We start from the raw sequence: 11,263 nt of genomic DNA on the forward strand, positions 1-11,263 counted from the left end.
TTCCAAATGGATTAAGTGCACCAGTCAAGAGACAGGGAGTGAGTAGCGGAATGGATAAGAAAGTAACACTCATCAGTAATGCTGACTACAAGAGACACACCTAAGATACAAAGACAAAATAAGCTAAACAATCAAAAATTGGAAAAACATATCAAGCAAATGGCAACCAAAAAAGAACAAGAGTGGCAATATTAATTTCTAATAAGAGAGACTACAATGGCCTGCAGGCCTCAACTCTTCCACAGTGGCCTTAAATGAGGCTGGTACCAACCTCAACTTAACAAATGTCTTGAACATCTCCAATCACAACTACTATCCTATCACGGTGCCCCAGCTGGCCATTGCGGTTCTACACCTGTCATTTGTGGTAGGACAGGTCTCCAAGAAGCTACTCTTGCCCATTGGCCCTTTGGCCAGTGAACAGGTTTTACGCAGTGGCTAAGAAGATATGGGATGAAAATACATACAAAATCTGTACCTGGCTGAAAAAGTCCATCATGTGCTTTTGCACATCCAGGGCACCTTGACCTATTCCTACCTGAGCTATTCAGAGCAGCTGTCTTTTCAGATCTATGAGTACATGGACTGCCAGAGAAACATATCGGTGCTCCACTTGCTGGCCTCTTTCCCACCATAACCTGTCTATTGACCTTGCAACCTGGGCACAACCAGCCTAGTCTGTATCTCCCACAATTTTATTGTGCCCCAAGAATGGACTATTATGACTTTGCCCAAGGAAAATTCAACCTTATCCTCCACTCTCCCCTACCTCCAACACACATACACTCACACCATCTGACTTTCCATAGGAATTGAGACATGGTTCCCTCAGGGGCTAGAATCTGATCTGCCTTCAAGTCTCTGGAGCAGACACTCTTTTCTATGCTCAGCACCTTGTTGGCCGAGCTCCCTGGGGCTGGCCCCCATCCATGCACTCTTTTCAAGTTCTCTACAAAGTGGCAGGAGAGGGACTTTGGGGGCATCCAGTGCTGCCTCCTGTCCCTCCCTGCTTTGATCATGTTACACAGTGATGGCGGCAGACTGTGTCCCTCCTAGTACCCTGTCCCCTGCCTGTCTGACAAGATGATTGACCAAGTTCTGGGACCCTGTATCCTCCCTGGTTCATCACTGCCCTAGGTTCCTATGAAGACAGAGCTGGGTTCTTCAGGGAAACGCTCTTCTCCAAAAAATAGTCGGTTTCTCCTCACATCAGGAGTCCAAACAGAAGAGGAGGGTAGAGAGGCAAGAGGTACCTGAGCAGTCTCTGGGCCTCCACAGGGAAACTGAGCCAAAGTCAGTCATGTTAAAAGTGTGTTTATTAAAGGAGAGTTCCTGGCTAGAGATAAGCCTGAGTGAGTGGACACAGGCAGATCAAACAGTGGCTCTTTGTCCCAGAGGGCACAGTTGTACTCTCCCTGTTCCCCATCCCCCAGCCCCATGGAGATAAAGCTCTTGGTATCCAGCTAAAGCTGCTTGGCTCTGCTCCATTCTCTGCTCCCAGGAGTCCTCCCGGCTTTATAGAACAACACAATAGCCGGGATAGGTCTAGATCCTCTCTTTCCTGGTACTCCACTAGTACTAAGCACCAGATAACTCCCAGGTGTCCACTGGGCTCTATGTGGAGGTGAGTTTAGTTCTTCAGCTGATCAGGAATGGGGTTTGCTTGCTGAAGGTAGGCTATGGTTTCTATGAGTCAGACAGGTGGAGAGAGGCATAGGTGATGGCAAAAGCCGAGTGTTAAGTAAGTAAGCTAGATAGAGAAGGGGAGGACAGTCAGTACCTGGTACCTAGCTGGCCAGGACAATGAGGGGAAGAAAGGAGTCCATGCTGTCTCCACGCTTTCACACCCATGTATCAGGGTAAAAGGTGATGCCGGCAAGAGCAAGCACGGCCCGGGAGGCCAGGCTGGAGTATCTGCTGTGACTAGGTCACTACATGTAAAGGATTCATGTACTAACCAATAAACTACACTTAACAGTGTGTCCTCCCTTCCCCTCACCAAAAAAAGAGACTGCAGTGTTGTTGTTATGTGCCGTGGAGTCGGTTCCAACTCATAGCAACCCTGTACAGGGTTTTCGAGGCTGTAATTTTTTATGGGAGCAGAAAGCATCATTTTTCTCCCGCAGAACAGCTGGTAGTTTTGAACTGCTGATTGTGAGCTTAGCAGCCCGATTCGTAATAGCATAGTGGTTACAAATCGGGCTGCGAACCTTAAGGTCAGCTGTTCGAAACTACCAGCTGTTCTATGGGAGAACGATGAGGCTTTCTGCTCCCATAAGGCTTTACAGCCTCGGAAACCCTGTAAAAGGTCCCCATAAGTCGTTTCCGCCTCCACTGCACATAACCACCGCCACCATGCTACCGGAGCTCCTTAAGGTATTTAATGTGTCCCCTAGCCGTAGTCTTTGTAAACTTTCACCAAACAACTTTTTCCTGAAGCTTCTGAGTAAGAGAAGGTAGGGGAGGATACTGATGGATTATATGATTCAGCTGTGAGTGATGTTAACATGGTTAATTGTGAAAACTTGAAACTCTAACATGGATTAAAATGAAGCCTCTCAGCATAGAGCTCACACCCATCATAAAGAGGAAATCCCTTTATACGCAGAGTGAGCAGAATCCTTTAGGCTCAGAGATCCTTGCACAATAAACCTCCCTGACCCAGGGGCAGAAAACTATGATGTCAGAGGAGTAGCAACATCAGAACCAACAGCCAAAGCAAAAGATAGAGTGGTAGGCTTCCCAGTCCACAAAGCAAGTAAAGGTAAGTGGCTTTGGGCAGGAGGTTTGCTTGAGAGTGGGGTGCCTTTAGACACTAGGTTGGGGGAGCTAGGTTTGCTGACCCACAGAGCTAAGAGTCAGGCTAAGACTTAATGGTGGATTGGTGAATCCTGTGGGCATTAGTCAAAGGATAGAAATGATACAAAGGGCTGTATCATGGCCTGGGCAGAGAGGGGCTGTGCAACTGGAATAACTGTTCCCTGAGCATTTCTGACCCTGAACTGTAACCTGTAAACTTCTCTAATAAACACCCCCTGAGTTCTGTGTGGCCATTGCAATGAATTCCTGGATCCAATCTAGTAGAGAATGATGTGGAGGAATGGGTGTTTTTTGTTTTTGTTTTTTTGCATACACCTTAATGTAAAAAACAGTAAAAAGAAATAAAGATGTTATATAATAAAGGGTCGATCCAACAAAAGGACATAACCATGATAAAAGCACAAAATACATAAAGCAAACTTCAACAGAATTGAGGAGAACAGACAACTGCATAATAGCAGGGGGCATCACCGTTAGTAAAGAGTCAGCAAAAAAGAGGGCAACCCTCCCTGCGATGGATTGATACAATGGCGGCAACACTGGGCGCAAACATAGGAGAAAGTGGCACAGGTCCAGGCAGTGCTTCATTCTATTTTATATAAGGTCATTGTCACACACGTTCCAACGGACTCGATGGCACCTAACAAAGTTTTCCTCTTGGACTCCATAACCATCATTTAGGCTCTGTAAAGTCACCCCCTGTGATTACTGGAAGACCTATAAACCCTCCCTTATGTTCCTTAAACTGACCCCAACCTTGTACAATCTAAAGTATAAAGTATCACTCTTTAATTCACAGTCTTCGAAGAGGTTAAAGAAGACTTTGATAACCAAAATTTATGCTTGAAGAATCTACCTACCATTTCTCCAGAAAAGTACATGAAATGGAAAAGACCTCAATTGAAGGACTCCTTAGAACTTCATTGGAAGGGTCTGTACTTAGTTTCTCCTCACCAATCCAAGTACAGCCAAAACAAAAGGAATTTAAACCTTGGATTCATTTATCACAATTTTGAAAAACTGAAAAAGCCCTTTGGACCAGCTGACCATCTTGAGACTTGAAAATTCAGATTATCAACTCCTATACTGAATTCTAGTCTTGTACCCAAAGCTACTGTTAACCCTAACATCACTCTTGAACAGGCCATCGGCATTAGATGATAGAGTCCTCTTCTATACTGTCAACAAAATCCCAAGTGCTTTGTTACAATTTAAACTAAATCCAAAAAGGATTTAACCCCACAGTGTCCTAAATAGCAGTATCCTAATCCCATAGATGGAGTCCTGCTGTGGCACTGTGGGTTCATGTGCTAGACTGCAAAGGCAGTTTGAACCACAAGGTCAGTGGTTCAAGCTCACCAGCCACTCCTCAGAAACCCTATACAGGACCACTATAAGTAGGAACCGACTCAATGGCACTTAACAGGAACAACAATCCGATACTGGATGGATTTTGTTATAGGATGCCTAATGTGACCTCCTGTAACATTCTACCCCCAAATTAACTAAGACTGGAACACTTAATCTATTTGTAATAATTAGCTAACAAAACCTTGGCTTGAACAAGTCAATGGAACCACTTCTTCTCCACTCAGTTATGCCAGGGACAACCTGCCTTGAGCTCCTTATAAATATGGACTTTTATAATTGTACCATCTGTAAGGTAAAATTATCTTACTATAAGTGAACAAAACCCAAATAACAAACCTCCTGCCTGGGCATTACCTTGCTTCAACAGTTGGAAGATGACAGGTTATGTTACGTCTTCTAAGATTTCCTGTAGATATCCACTCCTATAATGAAAGTATACCTTGAACTAGTGATCTAAAGACCTGAACCCAAAATAAAACTTTATGCCATCGCATAACATGATAACTGAAAAACCTGGGGTGAGATGGATAGATGCTCCTCCAAGCATGCCACTAAACTACGGTAATCCTGTTTTAAAAATCTATTTGCTATCTGCCTACTACCATGACTCAAATTGCTGATGCTATTGCAGATGGAATAGCAGATAGCCTGATTCCCTTCTAGCGTAACAGTGAGGAGTTTATGCCACAGCTAATACCTCCTACTGTACTGGGATTAAATTCCACAGCAGAACCAGATATTAGAAAAATCCACCAGTATGCTACTCTGTTATATCCGATACTTCCAATGCCTGACTCTCCCTTTTTAGGTATCTTCAGTTGTTTACACAATTGGTATTGCTTCTTGGTTGCGATCTATACTACAAATTGGAATATTTTGAATATAATAATTATTCCAAGCTTAATTAAATGTTTTACTAAATGCATGACTAACGCTTGTAACCAGAAAGGAATATCCCTCACTATGCAGAATTACGTATATTGAAGAAACCTATCACATATAGAATCTAACCTTTGTGATCCTTTCTGCAAATGTTTCCTATGCAATAAGCCAACACTGTAAAGCGTCTCTCTTGCTTCTAAGTGGTGCAGTTGAGCTTATAGTCTGAGCTAGCCTGATTTTGGTCCTTCAATGAGAACTTGTTTGCTGTAGTGGCCATCAAATGAATGAAATCACCCTCTGAAGGTGAGGCATATTAGCTCAGCAAGGTGAAGAAAGCAATTCTCATCAACCTAAGCCCCTTTAGAAAAAGGCAGGCAAGTCTCTTGCAGAAGAAATGCAATTCTATTATGAATGGTCAATGCCACCTAGCAGGGGCTTGATCAAAACATGGCAATGTGCTAGCAGAACTCAAAAGAGAGATATTTGGACAAAGCTTACAACCATAGGTTAACCTGCACTGCTCTAGGGGAAGTAAGGAAAAAGGGGGCAAATATGTGGTTGTGATTGGAAAATATGTGACAAGAATGTTCCAGGAAGCATAGGTTGAAAATGTTCTTAGGAAATATTTGCATAGATTGTTCTCAGGAAAATAGAACAGATGATGTTAATCATGATTTGCTTGCTTTCTTTGCATTTTTTTGAGTAAAAAAACTAAACAAACAAACACAAAAAAAACCTGCTGTTCACATATACAAGGCAGAATGCAAAAGACTTAGGGAGCAAGTGAGATGAGTGATGATGCTACACTTTGGGGGTTGCAATCTATGACATGAAACAAAATGTGTAAGAATTATTGAATGGAAAACTGATTAAAGATAAAAAGTTTAAAACAAAGCAAAACAGTAAAACCTGTTCCCCTTATGTATACTGGAGCAATTTAAAGTATTTCCACAAATACTTTTTTTCCTCAAAAAAACTCATTTCTTTCTACTTCAAAGTATGGGTTTGTTGCACATAGAATAAGCAACTATGTAAACAAACAAGATTAATCAAATTTCAATGGTAATGAATCAAATCAGTCTGCTATTTTAAGGCCCAGAACCACAATATTTTTAGGTTTCCTAAAAAGATGAGGCTTTCTACTCCCGTAAAGATTTACACCCTCGGAAACCCTGTACAGGGTCGCTATGGGTTGGAACTGACTCGGCGGCACTCAACAACAACAACAAGGGTTGAATAGGGATATTACTAATTATTGTCAATTTATCTCAAACTTAAATTCAAGTAGAATTTCCAACCTTTATTATTCTTTTTTAAAAAACTACTTTATTTCTTGTGGTTGATATTTGAAAACCATCTCTCATTTCATAACAGGTAAAAAGTTATCAGCCTTAAAATTGTGGGTTTGTTGATAATTTAAAAAAAAAAACACTCTTGAATGTTCTATGGCAAAATTCACACATAAACTGTCTTAAATGTGATCACTCAGAGAGGTGAGGTTTGATAAAAAGAAGTGTGTCTGATTCTTAGGGTGTAAACTGTATCTCCATGGCAGAACTTGGATTTTTCAGACAGACCAGGTAGGCTGGATTTGGGGCAGTGGGAGGCTGTGGTGGAAAGGGGGTGGGGAGGGAGAGTTTGTAAGCACAGGCAAGCTGCAGGTTCTCTATGCACTGACTCCTCTGTGACCTGAGACATGTGGAAATGGAAGTGATTCTAGGGCCAGGAATCAATGTGAGAAGCTGTGTTTCCAACATGACAGATGAAAGGTTTCATAGAACGCAGAGGTTCCAGATGCCACAGCTGCTTGGGCACCAGGAACATTTTCCCGCATTTCTCACAGGACCACAGGCCAGTATCCTCACTGGTATGCTGCTGTTAGGCATCTCTTCCTTTGCCACTTTCACAGCCTCCTCTCTCACATGGACGTTCAGTTGCTTGGAAAGACGCGGAGGTCAATCACAGAGGCAAGAGGAGTTTTCAGAATCAAATTTGTTTGGAAGTTTTGAATGCCTTGTCCTCTTTTGCTGAGATCACATGGTTTACTTTTTCATCATAAATGGCATGAGAACTAGAGGTTGGGGACGGGATCTTCACTATGCCGTGCTGAGTCTGACAGTGTGTCCACACTTTAAAATTTGTGTGAAATCTCTTGTGACAAATGTCACAAGCATAGGGCTTTTCAGGGTTATGGTAAATGTTAATGTGACGGTGAAGACCTGCTGTTGATTTAAAGATCTTAAGGCAATGTTTGCATTTAAATTCTTTGTTGGGTCTCCTTCCCTCCAACTCACCAAATTCATCTTTATTCATGTCAGAATCTGGAAAGTCCGCCTCCAGGAGACTAGGACTCAAGCCTTCCTCACAGTTCTCTTCCAGCACAGAGCCGTGCTCATTAACCTTTAGCTTCTTGAAGGGCAACCTTCTGTCCGCCTGGAACCTCCTCTTGGCTGGGAATCTGCTCATTTCCTTTGGATCCTCCTCTGTTTTCAGAGAAAAGTCCCTTGTGACTGCTGACCCTCGGGCTGCTGCCGGTGTTGCTGCTACATCCCCCACGGTGACTCTGATGATGTCTGAAGGGTCTGGGAGTGGGCTGCTGGGCTCCGTCTTTATGCGGACCTCCGTGACGGGTGGCGAGGGGGCCTCCCTGTCAGTGGACTGAGAAGCACTAACGCTATTGTGACACTGGAAGTGACTGCAGAGGCGGAAGCTTGTGCTAAAAGCTTTGTTGCAAACCTGACAGATGAATGGTTTCACAGAACACAAGAGCTCCTGGTGACTCGCCAACTGCTTGTGTACTGTGAAAGTTTTCCCACACTTCTTACAAGGCCACAAAACAGTGTCTTTGCTGGTCCCTGCTTCTTTGGGAGCGATGCTGATGCTGGTCTCCATCACCTCTGCCTCTGCCTCTTCAGTGGGCTCCTCTTTCACTTGGCTTTTCAGATTCTTAAAAAGACTGAGGTCTTCAGAGATGCTAAAAGAGTCTTCAGAATCAAAGTTAATTTGTCTGGAAGAACTGATAAACATATTATCCTCTTTTGCTGAGATCACATGGTTTACTTCTTTATCCAAAACAGCATGTGAACTAGAGGCTGGGGACGGGATCTTCACTATGCCATGCTGAGTCTGACAGTGTGTCCACACTTTAAAGTTTGTGTGAAATCTCTTGTAACAAATGTCACAAGCATAGGGCTTTTCAGGGTTATGGTAAATGTTAATGTGACGGTGAAGACCTGCTGTTGATTTAAAGATCTTAAGGCAATGTTTGCATTTAAATTCTTTGTTGGGTCTCCTTCCCTCCAACTCACCAAATTCATCTTTATTCATGTCAGAATCTGGAAAGTCCGCCTCCAGGAGACTCGGACTCAAGCCTTCCTCACAGTTCTCTTCCAGCACAGAGCCGTGCTCATTAACCTTTAGCTTCTTGAAGGGCAACCTTCTGTCCGCCTGGAACCTCCTCTTGGCTGGGAGTCTGCTCATTTCCTTTGGATCCTCCTCTGTTTTCAGAGAAAAGTCCCTTGTGACTGCTGACCCTGGGGCTGCTGCCGGTGTTGTTGCTGCATCCCCCACGGTGACTCTGATGATGTCTGAAGGGTCTGGGAGTGGGCTGCTGGGCTCCGACTTTATGCGGACCTCCGTGACCGGTGGCGAGGGGGCCTCCCTGTCAGTGGACTGAGAAGCACTGAAGGACCTAAGGCGATGTGGCGAGAGGATTGGAGTCCTGTTGTCCAGGGCTGTGCTCTCACTACCATCTTTTAAAGATGAATTTTGAGCTAAAACACAAAGCACATTCCCTGGCACAGCGTTAGACATGGAAGAGGATCCCTGGGGACATGTCAAATCTATCGAGGGTGAATACATAGGAACCTGGCTATCCATCGACAATGACCGTCTGAGGAGACTCTTGACCAGCGGGCCACTTCTGTCAATGCTCTGCTTTCCAGAACCAGGCTCGCCGGAGGGGATCACCAGCCCCAATTTTGAGTAGTACAATAGGTTTCTGTCTTCAGTTTGTCCTCCTCCTGTGGGAGTCTCCTTCAAGAGATAGGGGACCTCCAACGAGCTGCACAAAGACAAAACAGGCGGCCGTGCTTTTTTCAAAACCAGCTCCAGGGCCTTTCCTTTTGGAAGCTGACCACTCACACCTGATGGGTCATCAGCAGCTGCTCTCTCTGGGAGCGACTTTGAAGGCAATCCCGTATTCCTTTTGGCTAAATCGATTCTACTGGGATCATCCAAAGAGCCAGAACACTCAAGAGGCTTTGTGTATCCCACAGAACTATCTCGTGGCCAACTCTTTTCGCTGAGTGACAGACTATGAAGAGGGTCAGTCGGTCTGGGGACATGAGGCTTACTGGAACTGGTCTTGGTGGCAATGCTGGCTGGGGGCCAGGAAGTATGGCTTACATTGGGTGGGTTCTGACTAACAGTTTTCCCTTGTGCTTCATTTCTACTCTGACAGACAATGACACTTCTCTTTTGGGAGCTGTTCTCATCATCTTCTAGGAAAACTTTTTTTCTACTGGGACACGTCAGGAAGGGGGCTTGAGGCATTTTAGAAACAATGTTAGTCAGGAAGGAAATCCCCAAACTATAGCCAAGTTCTTGCACTGCAGCCAGGCTGCTCTTCTCAACAAACAGAGACGAAGAATAGATGTAGTTCAAAACGCTGTCAAAAGCATCGGGTTCACAGAAGTCGAGCTGAAATACAGTTTGTGACTCGTTCTCCTTATTTGTGAATAAACTCTGGAAGTATTCACTGCTGGCAGCCAAGACGTTTTTATGAGCTCGAAACATCTGGTCTCCAACCATCAGAAGCACATCACAGAGCTGTCCTTTGAGGCGCTCCTTGTTGAGAGCACTCAGGAGAGAAATGGCATGTGCTGGGTTTATGTAATGCAGTAATTCCTCCATTGTTTGGGTCTATCTGGAAGACAAACGTACAACCATTACAAATAGTGCAATGAAAAGTTCTCTGAGAGACTGAGGGCCCCTCAAGGGCAGGGAACGCCAGCCATCTTTATGTAGGTGCCAAGATTTAGCAGAAGAGTAAGCAGACAGAGGTTTCTGAGTGAACAATCTTACTTGAAGAATACTGAAAATAGAAGTCCCAGGCTTAAGAAGGTCCTCAATCATTAAAATCAAAGAATTTTAGGATCTAAGACTGCAACATTGGTAGTTATATACAATGCCAGAACTTAGCAGGTGTGTAGGAAAACAATATGTGAAAATCAAAGGTTTATACATATGGTTTTTATCCATCAGATGGTTGGTTCTATTTATTGGTTGAGAGTAAAAACTCAGACTATTACATCTACAACTAACAGGAAAATCATTTTTATTATTGTATCAGCAGTTCGAAACCACCAGCTGTTCCACGGGAGAAAGATGAGGCTTTCTGCTCCCATAAAGATTTACAGCCTTGGAAACCCTGAACAGGGTCGCTATGAGTCGGAACCAACTCCAAAGCACATAACAACAACAACATATGGTTAAAGGTAATAAGAATTGCTATCAATAGGTTGCAAAATAGAGGTCATGCCAGACTTTTGAAAAGTAAGAATTTGGACACAGAAACGTCATTTGTTAGTTACTACTGAACAAGTCCTGGTATGGCACTATAGGATAAGCACTGAACTATTACCCACAACACTATGGCACTTAACAGCAACTGAACACATTTAACAAAGGGTAAAATCGCTCAATAATGAAAAAGTTTGTTTCCATTCTCAGGCTATGTTTTTTTTGTTGTTGTTATGTGCGGTGGAGTCGGTTCCGACTCATAGTGACCCTGTACAGGGTTTCCAAAGCTGTAAATCTTTACGTGAGCAGAAAGCCTTATCTTTCTCCCTTGGAATAGCTGGTAGTTTCGAACTGCTGACCTTGAGGTCTGCAGCCCAATTCATAGCCACTACATATGGCTATACATCTCTGCAATCTCTCCAATTATATTTTCTTACCAAGTCACATTTTCAACAATAGCACAATGGAAACGTCAACCTGGATCTGAACTTAAGTATTTCTAATTCTAAATTAAGGGGGCTGAGTTGGGATTTTATTGAGATTCTCTTCCAATATTAAAGCAAGGTAGTGGCTAGCGTTTTCTGAGGTAAAAGCTTAGTGGCTTGGGATGTCTTGTCGGATTGACCTGTATGAGCTGGAAATATCTGTTAGCCTCTCTGAGCTAACC

At 43.6% G+C, this 11,263-nt stretch overlaps 1 protein-coding gene across 1 annotated transcript in view; it reads right to left on the bottom strand.

Moving 5' to 3' along the window:
* Window positions 1-9,990, bottom strand: part of LOC102818683 (zinc finger and BTB domain-containing protein 21-like) — a 58,094-nt gene extending 48,104 nt beyond the window's left edge. The window contains exon 1 of the mRNA XM_006870853.1: window positions 7,368-9,990. Coding sequence (XP_006870915.1) covers window positions 7,368-9,987 — 2,620 coding nt within the window. The 5' untranslated portion in view covers window positions 9,988-9,990. The remainder of the gene's footprint in view (window positions 1-7,367) is intronic.
* Window positions 9,991-11,263: the final 1,273 nt, after the last annotated feature.

The sequence above is a fragment of the Chrysochloris asiatica genome, unplaced genomic scaffold (genome assembly GCF_000296735.1).
Source record: "Chrysochloris asiatica unplaced genomic scaffold, ChrAsi1.0 scaffold00154, whole genome shotgun sequence".
Lineage (NCBI taxonomy): Eukaryota > Metazoa > Chordata > Mammalia > Afrosoricida > Chrysochloridae > Chrysochloris > Chrysochloris asiatica.